We start from the raw sequence: 18,683 nt of genomic DNA on the forward strand, positions 1-18,683 counted from the left end.
CACAGCAATGCAGGGTCCAAGCCGCATCTGCAAACTACACCACAGCTCACGGCAACACCGGATTCTTAACTCACTGAGCGAGGCCAGGGACCCAACCCGAAACCTCGTGGATACTAGTCAGATTCATTTCCACTACGGCACAGCAGGAACCCCCCACTATGTTTATTAATAACCATTATTTACCTCGAGCAGCTTTAGGTTCACAGCAAAACTGAGCAGAAGGCACACAGATTTCCCACGTACACACCCTGTCCGCACACATGCACACTCTCCCCTCCCCACAGTAGTGCATCTGTTAGTGTCCATTGACATGTCATCATCACCTAGAGTCCAGGCTTGACATTAGGCTTCACTCCCAGTGTTGTACATTCTGTGAGTTTTGAGTTTGGACAGATGCATAATGACATGGAACTCCCGTTGTGGTATTGTACAGAATATTTTCATTTTCCTAAAAGTCTTCTGTGCTCCAACTGTTCATCCCTCTCGCTCCCTAACCCCTGGTCATCACTGGTCCTTTTACTCTCTCCACAGTTTTGTCTTTTCCAGAACGTCCTATAGTTGGAATGCTATGGTCTGTAGCTTTGCACATCAGCTTCTTTAGTAATTCACTTGGTAAAATGCATTCAGTGTCCTCCATATCTTTCCATGGCTTGATACCTCTTTTTTTTTTTTTTTTTTAAGTGCTGACTAATGTTCTATTGTCTGGATAGACCAATTTATTTCTCCATTTACCTGCTGAAGGGCTATATCCTTTTTAAGTGTGTTCAAAGCAGAAAGGCGCAGTGGAAGTAGGCAGGATATGCTCGCTATTCACTCTCCAAGTTCAGACCCGCCTCGCGTGCCTTCATTGTTCGCTTCTCAAGGAAAAGCAGTAAGAGTGGCCCTTGCTGTTTGCTATTCTCTGATGAAACCTCCTTATTTGGCCGTGTGACTCCTCTAATCTCTAAACTCCACAACCTGCTCAGAAAAAAAGCTCTCTAGGTTTGATGGATAAGATGACGAGATGTAAATAGGATGTGGAGGTGATTTGAATGAATGTGCCTCCCCCAGAACTCCTGATTCCCTTCACCCTGCCCAGCACGGGGGTCGGCTCCAAGCATCAGGCTATCCTTGGGCAGACACTCAACTGTGGGACCTCCGACTCCCACATTCAGCTATGTGCTTATTAGTTACCATCATCCTTTGCGTTCTGTGGTTTCTGGTTGCTCAGCAGAACCCCTGTGAAAAAGCTGACTCTCCTGGCAGTTCGACAGTCTGACATCGGAACAAGCCAGATAGTTGACATGTGCCCAGCAGGTGCCTGTGAGCGAGACATGGGGACTCTGTGAGGTCGCCCAGGTGTTTCTCTTAGTTTCTCAGGGACCTAGCTTCATGCCAGAACTTGGAATGGAGGTCAGTTGTGCGAGCGCCTGTAGCCCTGGATGATTCAGTGGCTGGGTAGGTGCAGCAAGAGCATGTAGAAACCACCGTGTTCCTAGGGAGCACCTGACCTTCCACTTGTAGATACTCACTCGGATCTTGGTCCTCATTTGGAGCAAGGACAGCGCGGGGCAAGGTTGGCGAGTCCATCTTTTCACAGTGGATGTCAAGAGACCTCATGACCACACCCTATCTTCCTCCATGAGATGATCACAGCCCCAGCCTTCTCCTTCAGTTTTATTTCATTTATTTATTTATCTTTATGGCCACACTCAGCGTATGGAAATTCCTGGGCTACGGATTAAATCTGAGCTGTAACTGCAAGGCTGGATCCTTTAACCCACTAACGGGGCCCAGGATCGAACCCATGCCTCCTTGGTGCCCCAAGGCACTGTAGTCAGATTCTTAACCTGCTGTACCACTGTGGCGACTCCTCGTTCAGACAGGTTTAGACTCAAACCTGAACCTGTCTCAGAATTTCTCTTCTTCTGTGATCAGGAGCTTAATCCAGCCTTGGAAGACAAATGATACTTAACAAATACATTTTGTGTGTGACCCGTGTCATGATCCATATCTCCTTACAGGGGAGCCCCTCAATGTGCTATATTATTATGTCTTCAACTTGGAGGTATAAAAACAGGAGCTGCTAGGGCCATGTGGCAAGTTTACAGAATGCTTAAGAATTCCTGATCCAAACTCCAAGGAGTGATGGAGGTCTTCCTATATGGATGGACTAATGAGAGTTCTTAAGTTTTTGTTTGTTTTTGTCTTTTTGCCATTTCTAGGGTTGCTCCCTCGGCATATGGAGGTTCCCAGGCTAGGGGTCTAATCAGAGCTGTAGCCACCAGCCTACGCTACAGCCACAGCAACACCAGATCTGAGCCGAGTCTGCAACCTACACCACAGCTCACGGCAACGCCGGATCCTTAACACACTGAGCAAGGCCAGGAATCGAACCCGCAACCTCATGTTTCCTAGTCGGATTCGTTAACCACTGAGCCATGATGGGAACTCCAGAGTTCTTAAGTTTTGAAAGATGAAAACAGAGTATTGGCTTATACCCATTCCCAAATCCTATAGGTATGACCTACACCCTCCCAAAAGATGCCCCTTGGAGTTTAAAAGGGGTGCAGGAAGTTTAGAATAAAAGAAACTAGCATTTTCCTGTAGATTTGGTACACATGCAGGATGCCACAGACCCCTGGCATCTGAGTGACGTGTGGCTCAGGTGACCCGAGCTGCTGGTCAGCAGAAGTGTCGCCCTTGATCTATTGGCATCACAGCCGTGGCCATGACCATCAGAGGCAGGGTGCCCTCTGTCTCAGCATGACGCATCTCTCTTTTTTTTCTGATGCTCCCAGTCTCCCCTCTAGTAAACCTCTGTTGGTTTCTGGAGAGTGATTGTGAAACCTCAGCTATCTGACCACCAGGAAGTGCTGTCATGAAGGCTCCTGGGCGTTTATAACAACAGCAGTAAAGTCAGACTCAATCAAGATGGTCCCTGTGATTTCAGGGTCCAGATAAACAAACAGGAAGCCACAGGATCGATGTCCAGGCCAGAGAGCAGGGAGCCCAGGTGGCCATGTCTGGACATTAGCTGCCCTTAAGAAGCCATGAGTCACTTTCCTTCCGAGATTGGCCAGAGGAGGAGCCTGGGCTCTGGGGCAGTGTTGGCTTCAGAGAACTGGCCTTGATGTACCAGGCTTTGCTCCCTAAGGCCAGTCATGCCTTTTCTTCCCCATCTGGAAAGTTTGGGGAACATCTTGGTTACAGCTGCCGTGGTTGCACCAAGCACAGGGGCTGGCTCCCTGCAGGTGTCTTCCCCAGACCCCAGACCAGCAGCAACAGGGTGCATCTGCTCCTCGATGGCTCTTCAAGGGCAGAGACTGCGTCGTGCTGGCTATTTATCCCTCTCTTCAGAGACGATACCTGGTAGCACCTTGAACAGATGCTTTCAGATGCTGAGTGAACGTCACCTGGGCAATAGAAGCAGTGATGCCTGATGTCAGTTTAAAGTGTTGTAAAGGATTTTTGGTGATTTGGAGTCTCAAATCCCCCCCCCCAAAAAAAAGGTCATTTTTTTGTCCCCCAGTTATATGATTTTCCAAGCATGGGCGGGGGCAGGGGCCAGGGGAGCTTTTCCTTTTGGTAATTCAGACAGGAACGGACGTGCCTTAGTCCATTGAAGGTGACAGTCCTTGACATGAGGCTCCCCTGTTTCACTGAAAGACGATGCCTTTGGGCTTCACTCCATGTTCACTCACAGCTTTTCTCCCGGAACTGCTCTCTTCCTCAAGCAGCTGCTTCTCGGTTGTGTCCTGGCAAGAGTCACCTCCCAGCCAGGCCTTCCCCAAAGATGCCATCAGGCTCCTCGGCCACATCTCCTGGTTTTATTTTTGAAAGACCTGTGTCTGCTTATATGTTCTCATTTATTTGTTTCCTCTCTCTTTCTGTGTCCCTTCTAAGCTTCATGAGAGGATGGGCTTCGTCTGGTTGACCCACGGCTCTGCCTCACCACCAGGCAAACAGCAGGCATTTAACCAGCACACCAGGGACAGTTGTGTGGGTATATATACCTCCACATAGACTCTTTTTTTTTTTTTTTCGTTTTTTGTCCTTTTGGGGTCGCACCCACGGTGTATGGAAGGCTCTTCCCAGGCTAGGGTCGAATTGGAGCTACAGCTGCTGGCCACAGCCACACCAGATCCAAGCTGTGTTTGTGACCTACACCACAGCTCATGGCAATGCCGGATCCTTAACCCACTGAGTGAGGCCAGGGATCGAACCCACATCCTCATGGATACGAGTCAGGTTCGTTACCATGGAGCCACAATAGAAACTCCCAGATAGACTCTTCAGGAAGGGAATCTTCTCCAGGCTACTCATCATCTTTGCCAATTCCAGAGCATCAAATAAACACAGAAGTCCCATTGACTCTAGGGGAAGTGGGGTCATCGTTTCTATTAAAGAAGGAGTATGACCCACCACGTTCCTGCCTCTGGCCTCCTGGTTCTCCATAAAAGTTGGAGGGCTGAAAAGCATGTCCTGCACTTGCCTCTGCCAGTGACACTTACACCCTGACACCTTCCCAGAGTCCTCAGTGCTGCCTGGTGCGTGGTCTCGCGTGCGTTGAGTGCCGGGTGGTGAGCAAGAGTGCCCACTGAGCTGTGTGGGTCGCTGGACCCACCCTCCCGCTGCCTCACTCACGCTGGGCGGCAGCTCCCCAGCCCCCAAGCTTCAGATTTGTGCTGCACACAGTCAGAGCTCTCATCTTTAACCCGAGATGGTCCAGTTTCCCTTATCGGCACCCCATTGGGTGTTTGGAGAATATGCTCTTTGAGTCCACAGCTGTGGGAGGGACACGAGCAGGGGACACGGGACTTAAGCCCAGCACTCTTTTCTCAATGCATTGTCCCCTTTTGTCCTCTGTCATCTCCTCTCTGCCTGACCCCGGTTAAAGCCAGCCAGGGCATTGTCTGGGGCACTGGGGAGAATGTGGGCTTCAAATAGAATGTGCCTCAGGTTTGACTGTAGGCTCTCAGATGCCCAAAGCTCCGGTGAAGTATTATTTCTTTGCTCACAGCCGGCCCGGGACTCCCTTCCCAGCACTGTGAGGCGTACCCCTGTTCCTGATGAATGCAGTTGCAGGGACATCATTGGCAAAAGTCATTCCCAGCCAGTTAAATAATTTCTTTACACTCGATGCAGAAAACCTGCTTTGAGCAAAGCAGCCCAAGTGTTTGAGAGACAAGAGAAAGTGATAGGTAAGGGGCTGAAGGTCCTTGGGCTTCCTGGCTTTTCTGCCTGGGGGTTTGAACCTTCAGCTTCTGGGTGAAGATAGGATGTGGGCGGAGCCAGCCCAGCCTCTGCCCTGCAGTGCCTCCCTGGGTTCAGAAGGGGCCATCAAGAGAGGAGGAGACAAGGACAGAGAACATCACACACAGAACATTCTGGAAGGGCTGTTAGTTCAACGGAGACAAGCATGTGGAGACAGAGGGTGGCAGGAAAAGTGTTGATAAAATACCCACTACTGGGTGCCCTTCAAAATGGCAGGGTGGTGGTCCCACATCTAAATGGGGTGGTATGAAAAACGGGGTATGACAGGTGCAGCTGTCAGAGGCGGGCTAGGAGCTGCGTGTGGAAGGTGCCAGGAGAGAGAGAGAGAGGTTTCGTGTCTCGAATCACACGTCCTAGTCCAGATGCCAGCGTTTCACAGCCACCCCCAATTACAGGTGCCCTTGGTTAATTGCATCCTTTCCTTGACTTCAGTGCAGGCTCGCACAGCCAGGTGGTCATTATTTTGATTGGTCTAATTAGTCAGATGTGTCGGCAAGCAGCTGCATGCTGCACCCTGGGCAGGTTCAGAAAAGGCATGTTAGAGAAAGTCCAGTTGAAGCCTTTTGAAAATTCGTCCATAGATGCCACCAGTACGGTTAGTGGCATGAACGATTCGAGCCCTGTAATGAGACATTAAGAGAAGAAGAAAGGCGGAGGTCTGTTTGCACAGACAATACGAGACTAGGAAACACGCAGTGTGGGAGGGGGAGAGGGTTCTGGTTTAGCCTGCGATCAAGCCGTCCCAGTAAAGTCAAAAGAGTGAGCCAACCACCGTTTTTGTGCCTAGGGTGAAAAATACTGTTCCCTCTCATTCCTGTCTGCTCCTAAAGAAACAAAGGTAATCTTTCTGCATTTTTGTAATAAACTGATATTCCTGGCATCTTAGTGCTCAGCTTAGATAACTGTGTTTTTCAGGAAGCTTTTTAAACCATCAGAAGAGAGAAGTTGACCCACCCAGCACATAGGGCAGGTCACCCGGAGGGAAGCAGGCTTGTGGTCCTGGGGTTGGTCAGCCTCAGGACACACCTGCCCAAGGGAAGCTCACCTCTTTTCTTCCTTCCTTCCTTTCTTTCCCTCTCTCTCTTTTTTTTTTTTTTTGTTTGTGTTAGGACCATGCCTGTGGTATATGGAAGTTCCCAGGCTAGGGGTCTAATCAGTGCTGCAGTTGCCGGCCTACACCACAGCCACAGCAATGCCAGATTCTTAACCCACTGAGCAGGGTCTGGGATCGAACCCACATCCCCATGGATGCTCGCCGGGTTCGTTACCATTGAGCCATGATGGAAACTCCTCACCCCCGCTTTTCTTATACATGCAAAGGCCATGGCTCTTTCCCAGAACCCCTTCTCCCCCACCATGTGTCTGTAGGGTCACTGCTGCAGGATGTCTCTGCCTTTATGGGGCAGGAGGTCTGTCACAAGAAGCACCCGGGGCCCCTCTGAGTGCCTGGCCAGTACCAGCACTACCATCTGACTGTTGCACTGGTTTTGTTTCTGTCTAGATGAGTTCTGGTTCTCCGATGGGTCCCTATCAGACAAGTCCAAGTGTGCAGATCCTGGCCTGATGCCCCTCCCAGACACTGCCACGGGGTTAGATTGGACCCACCTCGTGGATGCTGCCCGGGCATTTGAAGGTAAAAACCGCAGCCTCCAGGGCGAGGGCGTTTAGATCCTCTATGCATCTTTGAGGAGAAAAACCAGGGGGTGGGTTGGGTTGCCTTGGGGCGTTTCCTTAGGGAGACCTGGGCCTCCAGCCATGGGAGGGAGCACCGGGCAGAAGTCAGGCACCAGCTGTGACCCTGCAAGAGTCACTTGTCCTCCACCTCTGTTCCTACCTGGAATGGAGAGGGGACCATCCAGGACACAGGTGGTATCTTTCCTCCTAGCGTGATGAGGTCAGACATGGGGGACAGCTCTTCAGAGGCCCAAGCCACTGGGTTTGGCAGGACAAGTGCAGGCTTGGACGCCTGGTGGCTTGGGTCCGTGCAGGCTCTGGCATGGGGTTCTAGTCCGGGCTCTGGCTTCCTCTTCTAACATGTTTGGGAATGGTGTCCAGCTGGCTGACCTCAGGGGCCCTCTGGCTGCCTTCCACCGTTTCTGGTGAATGTTTCCATGAATTAGGAGGTGAATCTGCTCCGTAGTAAGCTCCTTTTGTCCACAGATAAAAGTAGGCATAAAAAAGGGAGAGGCTTGCCCCCACCCCACCCCCCGGCACCCTCAGGACTTCACATGTGGGTCCCCATGACCCAGATGAGGATTTTCTGCCATTTGCTGCTACACTCCTTCCACGGCTGCAGCCTCTGCTCCTGGGTGGCTGGCAGGACCCACAGATGGCCAGGCCACCTGGGGCCCCTGTTTGAAAATCCCCTGTGCGTCCAGATGGCAGCATCTGGGGGAAGCTGTTCACTGCCGCCCTCCCCTCTCCACTCACCTGCTCTAGGTGTAGGTTCCGGTTCTCTGTGCCATGCAGGCTTCAGGAAGGGAATTCAGATTCTTTTCCCCAGGAGACCAGGCGCGCTCTGAAGTTGGCTGCTGCAGAGGATGAAGGTCTGCTGTCCCCCTAGACAGGGTCCCTTGTCACCTGGTATCTGCGCCTCTGGTCCTGAGCACCTTAGGGGGAGGGGTGAGTTGAAAGCTCCTCTCAAGTTAATTCAGGTACAAGGACCTTTAGCTCCGAGAGGCAGGAGGAGGAGGTTGTCTAGAAGAACCTGCTGCAGAAGGCAGGGGCGCGTCCTGCTCCCTTAATCGACAGAGTGCAAGTGTCCTGACAAAGTACTAGTTCCGGGTGGAAACATGAGAGGGCCCGTCTGCTTGGTAAACAGTCTGCCAGAAGGTGGTCGAGTGGACCCTAAAAGCCCCAGGCCTATGGCCTGGTTATTTCCTGGGCTCCCAACCCTGACTCCATGGAACTTGCACCAAAGGGCAGAAACGCAGACTCCCTCTGTCCAGAGCAGCCCAGGCAGGGGGAGCAGCGTTTTCTCTGGCATGTTCTGCCCACACGTTGCCTTACGGCCCTTGGAGAATGTAAAAGCATCTATTCTGTCTCCTCTGTTCCCCCACTGCATCAATATTTGCATAGTACTGGCCCCACTGAATCCTGCATTATTCACATCTCTGTCACTTCTTATTCCGTGACGAGTTTCTCAAGGGAAGGCTGCTTTTTAAGTTTATCTTTATTTATCAAGTGCACGGCAAGCTAACCAATGAGGAGAGTTGGTGCAAAGGTGTCCATGGGTATGAAATACACAGGGTCCTGTGCAGCCCTGAGCTGTCCCTGCTCACGGCATAGTATTTAACCTCTAAGGTCCTTTTGCATTTTGTGTTCCTTTTTTTAATTTAAAACAGTATGTATCACTTTATCTCAGTCTCCCTCTTTGCCTAGTTCCCTTCCACCCCCTTCAGAATAAAATTGCTATGAAGTAGATCTTTTTCGGGGAGCTTGGGTCGGGGTGGGAGGTTGAAAAGGCAGACTGGCGCACATAGCAGTGACAGAACTGTCCACCTAGGGATTCTGGTTGTGGTCGCAGCCCAGCAGCTGGGCTGCGGGCCTTTGGACCAGTCACTGGAGTGAACACTCTGTGCCTGCCTGAAGGCTGGACAGCAGGCTCCTGAGATGAACACTTGGGTTGGGCTTCAGCCTGCTCGCCTAGAAAGTGAAGACCTTTGCCAGAGAACCAGGAAGGCTTCTCCCAGGCCTGCCCTCCGCTCTCAGAGCCTTTCTCAGCTGAAGTTGGAGGCGAGCTGGGGGTTGGCACCTGCAGATAAAGGAGAGAAAAGCAGAGACATCCCAGCCAGCCAGCGCTTCAAGGGCAGCGGTACCCAAGTTCAACCCAAAGAATGTGGGATTCTGTCTGCCAAGGGAGACGACTTTGGTTCCCTGACCTTCCTGAATTGTCCACACAACATTTTTTTAGAAAATATGGACAGAGTTGAGGCTGTGTGGGGCACTACTCCATAGGGTAGCACATCACCTGGTGACAATAGACAGCTCAGGAAAATTCAAGAACTTGCAACTCAGACCTTGGGCTAATCAGAATCTTTGTCTCAGCATCAGGTCCACTCTGACTCCAGTTGGCACAGTGGTGATTGGGTGTGATCCATCCTCTTAGCTCTTCAAAAGGAAACATCTTCACCCAGATGACCCCGTTACCCCTCCCGTGACTAGACATTTTTTGTACCAGTTCTCAAAGCCATTTACGAGCTAAACTCAACATCATGAAGAAAAGATGGTCCAACCCCCCCCTCCCCCCACCAACGTTCCTGTCATAATTGTTACAGACTAATCGAGGCAGTTCAAGATGCCTTATTGAGCTCAGACTCCTCTGGAAGAAGGCAGCAACCATACTTGGGCATGAGCAGGCTTTAAAAATGGAATGCATCTGGGAGTTCCCGCTGTGGCTTAGCAGGTTAAGGACCCAACTAGTATCCATGAAAATGTGGCTTCGATCTCTGGCCCCGCTCAGGGAGTTAAGGATCTGGCGTTGCTGTGAGCTGTGGTGTAGGTTGCAGATGCAGATTGATCTAGTGTTGCTGTGGCTGTGGTGTAGGCCGGCAGCTGCAGCTCTGATTCGACCCCTACCTAGCCCAGGAACCTCCTATCCTATGCCTCGGGTTCAGCCCTAAAAAGCAGAAAAAAAAAGGGGGGGTGCATCTGCTTATGGGGTTGAGGTGCCGTGACCCTCGTATAATCCAGCAGTAGCCTTCATCCCTAGCAGACGTGCCCTTCCCCGCTGGTCTGCTTTGTTAATGTCCCACACTCTCGAATGTGACGTATTCCCTTTTGTCTAAGAGCTAAAATTGACACTGGACCCATGGATTTAAGGATTTAGTTTTACTCTGCTATTCAAGAAGAGAGCAGAGGCACCAGACTGATCTGCCTCAATCATGGTTGCTTAAATTTGTTTAAACTCTATGGGTCCACGGAAGGTCATGTGCAAGTATGGTTGGGTGCAGGTTCTCCAGGCATCCTATTCACAGGTGTTCCCTGTGTCCCCTGCAAGAGAAGGAGCATTTCCACCAGACTTCTGAGCGACAAGGCGTGAAAAGAGAATTAAGCCAGAAACATAGGAGCGAAACACAAATGAAGACACTCTCACCATTTGGCAAATTCTAAATGTTACTCTACTGATGATTGTGCTAGGAAGAATTAAGGAATCAGATAAGAGCATTTTTTTCTTTTTTAGTAAGTGAAGATGAAAGAGAAGCTGCCTGTTAAAGTCTTTGGGCTGCAGCCAGGATTGGTCCTTAAACAAAAATGTACTGCTTGCGGGGGGCGGGGGGAGGGGCGGGGTATGAAAATTAGCTAATAAACTGTACTTTGAAAAAATTCTACACAAGCTGTGAAAGGAAACAAAAAAAGACAAGGCAAAAATCAAATGATTTTCTCGTGAAAGTCTGGCAATTGAAATGTCAGTGCAATTTATAAATAAAATCCATGATCAGTTTTCTCACAATACTGGTAAACTGATATAAATTTGATCAAAAGATGAAAAGCACAAATGAGCAAAATTAGAAATGGCAAAAGAGATTAATATTATTAAATACATAGAGGGTAAAAAATTATTGAGGAATGCCGATTTATTAGATTTATTCTTATATAGGAAATAAATGAATAATTGGCTATTTCTTGCCAGAAAGTGGGAGGAGGAGCATGAGAAACAGTAAGTAGAGGGCATTGAAAAAATTATGCAAGAATATCTCCAAATTCCAAGTATCACCTGAAACTAATGTTTACAGGTAATTGTTTTCAAAAATTCCAGGACTGGGAGTTTCCATCATGGCATGGTGGTTAACGAATCCAACTAGGAACCATGAGGTTGCAGGTTCAATCCCTGGCCTTTCGCAGTGGATTAAGGATCCGGCATTGCTATGAGCTGTGGTATAGGTTGCAGACGCGGCTCCGATCCCGAGTTGCTGTGGCTCTGGCATAGGCCGGTGGCTACAGGCCCCTAGCCTGGGAACTTCCATATGCTGTGGGTGTGGACCTAAAAAAAAAAAAAAATCAGATTAAAAAAAAAATTCCAAGAATGATGATGCTCTTATATACATTTTTCTTGAAATGTATTAGCAGCCTTATTGCATAATAGGATTCTTTCCTGATAGCACACACAAAAAAGAAAATTACAAGAAGCCTTAGTCAATATTGATGTGAGAAAGCTTAGGTGAAACTCAGTAGTAAATTTAGAAGATACTTATTGGTAAGAAGTTAGCTGGTTTCATATAAGAAAAACTTTTGTTTATAATAAATTATAGTAGATGAAGTAATTAAAAGTTGTCATGTCAAGTTCCCAAAAAGGGTATATGTTGTAACAGAATTTTAAGACATATTTCTAATAAAAAATTAAGCTTTGAGAGAGACCTTGAAAGCCCAACAAAGAATGTCTGCTTTGTTCCAAATAGCTATATAATACTTACTGAAAAAAATCGTTTTTAAGTAGATCCCTTAAGTCCAGAGACTAAACAAGGGTATCCTTTGAGACCATGTCCTTTAATTTTGTACTGGAATCCTTAAACAAGCAATGCGTCATAAACTATAATGGAAAAGAATATTTTTGAAAAGAATCTATACTATATATATGTATAACTGAATCCCTTTGTTGTGCAGCAGAAATTAACGCAATAATAAGTCAACTATCCTTCAATAAAAATTTTAAAATAAATTAAAACAAGCAATGCAAAGAATAAAGGAATAAATTTTGGAAGTAAAGAAATATTTATACATATGATTCTATATCTAGGAAATATTTAAAAAATCAAAAGACATTATTAGAGATTATAAAAGAAAGTAGCTCAGATATTTTAAACTATATTTTATATTTTTATAAGCCTCATTTCAAAGCATTGTTAATTTTTTTCAGTTATCTATTTCTATATAACAAACCACCCCAGAATTTATGGCTGAGGACAACAGAGGTTTATTGTGTCTCATTATTCCATCGGTTGGCTAGGCTCAGCTAAGTGGTTATTCTGCTTCTTATGGTTTCAGCTGAGGTCACTTATACAGCTGTATTCAGCTGTATTCAGCTGGAGCTCAACTGGAATGGGAGCATTAAGGTAACATCACTCTTGGAGTTCCTATTGTGGCTCAGCAGAAGCAAACCTACTAGTATCCATGAGGATGCGGGTTTGATCCCTGGCCCCATTCAGTGGGTTAAGGATCCGGTAATGCTGTGAGCTGTGGTGTAGGTTGCAGATGCAGTCCAGATCTGGTGTGGCTGTGGCTATGGCTGTGCCTGTGGCGTAGGCCAGCAGCTGTAGCTCCAATTCGACCCCTAGCCTGGGAACTTCCATATGCCACAATTGTGGTCCTAAAAAGAAAGAAAGAAAAAAAAAAAAAAAGGTAACTCCACTCTTATATGTATCTGTACTTGGGACAGGTGGGGTCTGGCTGGACCTTTATCTCCAGCAGGGTAATTGTACTTCTTTCCATGTGGTTTAAAGGGTCAGGAGAGCAAAAGCAGACAATATGTGGTTTTTCAAGACCCCGAACAGTATATGCACCACATTCTATTGAGCAGAGGAAGTCCCAAGGCCAGCCTGGATTCCAGGATGGAAGTAGGCTCTGCTTCTTGGCATGAGGGGTGGCGTGGGCACACAGTCGCCATCTGCAGAGTGCCTGCCATTTAGCAGGAATAAAGGACACCTATTAGCAGTAATAAAGGTCCATCAGCAAGATCAAATTATAAATTCATCATTAAATTATAATGAGAGAAAGCACTGGACACTTCGATAACTGAAAAGTCCTAATATATGTAAGGATCGGTATGGATAGAAAGTGCATGGGAAAGATGAGAGCCCTTCCTTAGTCAATTTGCATCCATCAGGAAAGTAGATGAACAGCGTTCAACAAAAGGTTTATTATAAATCAATAACAATAATTAAAACAGAATGATAATGATGCAGAAAATAGAAATGAGTCCTTTTTAAGGAAAAAAAAAAAAAAAAAAAGAACCTAGACCTAAATTTGAGTATCTCTAAGAGTTAAATGAGAAAGAAACTTATATACGCCATTTGGATTTAGGAATTGGAAAAGTCGATTCTAAAAAAAAAGAAAGAAAGAAAGATTAGTGTTTTGGAAGCGTGGCACTGCATTAATTATGGAGTAGTGCGAGAACATACAGAGTGTAATGTGACCAAATGAAAGTACTTAGATGGGGATCCAGTGTTGTCACTGCTGTGGCTCGGACTCGATCCCTGTCCTAGGAGATTCTGCATGCCCTGGGCATGGCCCAGAAAAAGTACTTAAATAGATCCTTTATGAACCTGAAAGAGAACAACATTAAAATAAAAAAGGAAACGGGGGAATATGGGGAAAGATGTATAAAAAATGTGATGGCTAAAACCACGGCATCTTAAGTGAATGAAGGCACATGACCAGCAAAAAGTCCCAAATACCTCATAAACACGTGGTCAAGGCAGATGGTGCAGAGTCCAAAAGAAGGACCACACGATAAATAAGGACTTGAAAAATGTTCAGCCACGCAGGTAAATTTAAACAGTAATGAGGTTCCAGCTCCCACCTTTTGATTGTGAACAACAAGGCCATGGCTCTGGGAGGTGATGAGCACTCACAGCTGGTTTCATCATAAAGATTATAAAAGGATCCATCTTTGTGTTCAAGCAATCAGACAATGTGTACTAGAGACAGAAAATGTACCCACCCTTTGACCAGAAATCTCATTCCTGAGAACTTGCTTACTGACGGTGATTCAAAAGCATAAAAAAAGCTTCCAATAGAAAAATGCCATGCAGCATTATTAAGAATTAATTTTTCATAGAATAAGGAAACTCTACTCCCAAAACCACTGTCTGAAAATGGAGAACTCCTTCCCAGGCCTGTGAGAGAGAAGGTGCTGCACGTGCAGAGTGTCCATCTCACCAGGGTCCACGCCTCCCACTCCCCTCTCCTGTGACAGTCAGGTCAGTTCTGGCCCATTGTCCTGTCCTGGTTGCTCTTCTGCCCATCAAGACTCCTACATCATATTTATTGATGGTACCCAGTGAGGCCATTGCTTGTCACCCTTGTAGTGCTATGCACTTCCTTTATGACACAGAATAAAATAATGAATAGAGGGGCCAGATAACAGGGATCCCCTCCCTGCCCCGATACAGTCGAGCAAGCAAACCCAATTAGCAGAGCTGGCTGTGGGTCACACAGTGAAGCAGAGGAAGGGAAGTGGAGTCCCTTTAAAAGTTCTAGGATTTTTTCTTTTTTTTTTTTTTTTTTCTGTTTGGCTACACCTGTAGCATGGGGAAGTTCCCAGGCCAGGGATCAAACCCATGCCACAGCAGTGACCCAAGCTGCTGCAGTGACAACACTGGATCCTTAACCCACTGATCCACCAGGGAACTCCAAGTCTCTTTCAAAGTTCTAGAATTTAACATAGTTCTCATTTATCAAAATATCAGAAGCCAGCCATTGTGGCCGAATGGATGATGTAGTCTTAAAACAGGCATCAAAGGCAATGGTATAAACTGGTGACGAAGCCCCTGGTGTCCCCACAGCATAACAGGCCACACTCCATGCAGGCCTTCCTCCCCTCCAGATTTCAGCTCTTTCCCACAGGTGGGAACATGGCCATCTTCCTGCAGACAAATGGGCATGTGTGCCCCTGACACATGCAGAATCAACTCATTTATCCGCCACCGCTATGGGAATGAAATGTTCCACCTAAGTATGTTTTCCAAAAGAATGGAAGTTTACACATTCATTAGGTTCCATACACCCTTGATTTCTTACATGGAACACGATAAGCATATACAGAGATATTTATTTATATATATATAAACATCCATGTGTGCTTATCATGCTCCATCACATATTACATGTTACATATGGACATGTTAAATACATGTCTCATATATATGTATATATGCTTTTATCTTCTTTTTTTTTTTTTTTTTTTGCTTTTTAGGGCCACACCCACAGTACATGGAAGTTCCCAGGCTAGGGGTCAAATTGGATCTACAGCTGCCAGCCTACACCACAATCACAGCAATGCAGGATCTGAGCCTTGTCCACAACCCATACCACAGCTCACGGCAACACCAGATCCCTGACCCACTGAACAAGGCCAGGGATGGGACCTGTGTCCTAATGGACCCTAGTCGGGTTTGTTAACCACTGAGCCACAAAGGGAACTCCCTGTTTTTTCATTTTTAAAGTTTTATTGAAATATAGTTGGTTTACAATCTTATAATTTCTGCTGTACAAGCATACATTTTTATGGTGAGAACTTTTTGAGTTCTGAAGCTGCAGCTTAAAGTTGAGGTTGTTAAAGTTACTGATATTTGGTCACTGTGCGGATACAAGCAGACAAACAGAATAAACAAAATGTGACACTATAAAACTCCTAAGGACACAGTTTAAAAAAAAGTAGGAAAAATGACAACTACTTAAAAGAAAAGTGCACAGTTACTTTACTATAGTAAATTGACTTAAATTCTCTCAAAAGTAAGAAAATTCTTTCAGGCCAACAACAATAGTTGAATCTTAATCAGATTCTAGACCATTATCTTCCCGTGTTCATCAGTGGGCTGCCAAAGGCCTAAACCAAGGTATTTTATGTTTAAATGCGGTGTAACCTCCCCATCCCACCCCTGCCCTAGACGTATGCTTATCTTGATAAGCATAATTGTCAGAATCAGAACCTTTGATTTCCTCCTTGTAGCTGTAGAGCTCCAGCTCTTCTGTTAGTTGTAGTTGTAACACGGACATATTAGTACAGCTTTGTTGGTGGAAATACATTTAATTTAACCTGGCCCCATCCTTACTTGTCCTTTGTGGCTTATATCTGACACAGGTCTATTCTCCTGTTCCATGCCCTCAGCAGACATGACTAGTTGATCAGAGCACCCATCCTGGCCTGGCCAGGATGCAGGATGCAAGCCTGGACTCCTGGGTCTCTGTCTGTGCTCTGAGCAGTTTGCCTGGAGCCTTGGGGCTTCTTAGCAGGCAACTGCTGTGCCCCCTCAGCTCTAGATAAAAAAGCATATGGACAGTTCATCCTCTTGTTTAGTGATAAATGCACTAAAATAAGAAACATGGAAATAGTTTTTAAAGATTATTTAAAAGGATGGATTACATCGTGTATAAGCTGTTCCTCATGTCCCCTCCTAGACAGCTCTGCTTGCACAGGAAAGCACAGAAAGGAAAAAAACAAACACGTAGTGTAGGTGGTTGGATCTTGGCCACACTAACCATTTACATGAAGTTCATATCCTGCACCTCTTTTCTTACAGTTTTGTTTTCTGCGCCATTTGGTTCAATGTCAGTAATTACTTGGTGACCGAATATTTATCATTGCAAAAATAAGCTGTGGAGGAAAAAAGCTTCCATTGCAAACTGCCGCTAAGATTAGCTCTTTTACAAAGTCCTTTAGTGTCTGGACTTAGTCAAGTAGCATTCTGTTTGCACTGAAACCTCCCAGGCTTTTCAGATTCAAAGTGAAATCCTCTTTGTGAAATTACATTGCTGGCAAAACCCTATTTTTGGCTTCTTGCCTCCTGACCAGTAGGACCTTGCTTCTCCCCAAGGAATGTTTGAATGGCTGCCAGTAGCAAGTTCTCTTTCTTCAAATATGTGGATGTTTTATCAATTAAGGTAAAAATAGATGAAGCAAGCTAAGACATTTTCATTGAGATATGTAGACTTGACTGCAGCACCACGTATATTAAAAAGGATGGAAACTGTCACTGGGTTGCATAAAATATGGGTGAGTCAATGGAACTCTCTTTAAAAGTAAGAAAAATGAGCTCTTTATTTGCTTTTGACACGCCTTTTGGTCAATAGTTAAACTCATGGTGGAATAAAACTGTGTCTGCTGTTGATGTTTCTGAGTGGGAAGTGTTCCCTGACCCAGGCCTGTGTCAGGGTTGTCGTAGACACAATCACAGCCCAAACCCTCCCACCCCACCCCAGAGCTGCTCACCCTCAGCCCGTATGCCCTGCCACAACTGCCCCACCTCTGCTCATCATCTCCTAAAAGCAGGCAGGACCTGAATTATCTCATATTACAAATTATGGCATACCCATCGTGGCACAGCAGAAATGAATCCCACTAGGAACCATGAGGTTGTGGGTTCGATCCCTGGCCTCGCTCAGTGGGTTAAGGATCCAGCATTGCTGTGAGCTGTGGTGTAGGTCGCAGACGCGGCTCAGATCTGGTGTGGCTGTGGCTGTGGCTGGCAGCAACAGCTCCGATTAGACCCCTAGCCTGGGAACCTCCATATGCCACAGTGCAACCCTAAAAAAAAGGACAAAAGACAAAAAAAAAAAAACCAACGAAATAAAAAAACAAATTATTTCATCCGATGCAAATATCCTACTAGTCTGTTCCAGACTGGGAACGTGGTAATCTCTCAGGAATGTATCATTACAGAAGGTGTACTGTCAATTTGTAGAAGGTACAGTGTGTGGGGAAGGATGCCTTCGAGCTTTATGGGAATGTTGGTTGAAGGACATCTGCGCACCTGTCAACAGTGTGGAGATATCATGATATAAGAAGAAAGGGCTGCCTGGCTGGAGAGTGCTGTGTGATTGATCCGGCAGGGCACTCAGCTCAGCTCCAGGAGGGTGGCCTCTGGGTGCCTCCATCATGGACAGAGCCCACAACCCGGCAGCCCAGTCCCTTCCAGGGCTCCCCTCCTCCACCTCCGCCACCTTCTCTAATGAACAGAATGTGCATGACCCTCCCTAAACCAGACAAGCAGGTGGCCTCATTAGGAGAGGCATCCAGCAGCCAGAGGGAGACAGAGGGGGATGAATTAAGAACAGAGCACCCCCGACATGGACCCTAGTTTAATTTCTCAGCCATTAATCAAATCCTGAGAAAAAGCCACTGCAGCACTATCGCACCTGCTGAATCCCTAGGAACCAGCTATGGATGCGCATGTGTGCAGACGCCAGGGTCGGGGAGAGTGATGATTAGATGTGTCTGGTTCTCACCTCTACCTTGCTCAAAAGAACAACTTTCTCTGCATGCCACTCCGCACTTCCGGGCCAGTATTCTTGTGCCAGCGTTCCTCACCCAGAGCTGGCTATTCTGATGGCCATTCCAAAGAATATTCTGTTCCCTTTCTTGCCTAGCTCTAGACACACTGGATGTGAGTCACTGACGCCAAGAATGGAAATGGCCCTGTGCTGGAGTGGGTGGTCATGCTGGTCATTGCTGCCGCTGCTGTAATCACTGGGACCCTCAGATCTTCCTTTAAGGGTTTTAGGGAGAATATGGACCTAATCTCTCACCACTGCCATCTTTGCATTCAGGGAGCAAGTCATTTGCACAGACCCTCAATGGTCACCTATTCCTGCTGGGTTGGCATCTGTGTGGCATGCCTCTGATCTTTGTTGTCCATGATGGTAGTGTGTCCAGCCAGGACCATGACACATGAAAAGTGTGATCTAAGCATATTGTCTGGCATTGCGTG

The 18,683-nt window shown here is 46.8% G+C and overlaps 1 protein-coding gene across 3 annotated transcripts in view; it reads left to right on the forward strand.

Moving 5' to 3' along the window:
- Window positions 1-18,683, forward strand: part of SIPA1L2 (signal induced proliferation associated 1 like 2) — a 232,180-nt gene that overhangs the window by 208,992 nt on the left and 4,505 nt on the right. For all 3 annotated transcript variants that reach the window (XM_047760317.1, XM_047760319.1, XM_047760320.1), the window contains one exon: window positions 6,758-6,889. In XM_047760317.1, the coding sequence (XP_047616273.1) occupies window positions 6,758-6,889 (132 nt within the window). The remainder of the gene's footprint in view (window positions 1-6,757; window positions 6,890-18,683) is intronic.

The sequence above is a fragment of the Phacochoerus africanus genome, chromosome 15 (genome assembly GCF_016906955.1).
Source record: "Phacochoerus africanus isolate WHEZ1 chromosome 15, ROS_Pafr_v1, whole genome shotgun sequence".
Classification (NCBI taxonomy): Eukaryota; Metazoa; Chordata; class Mammalia; order Artiodactyla; family Suidae; genus Phacochoerus; species Phacochoerus africanus.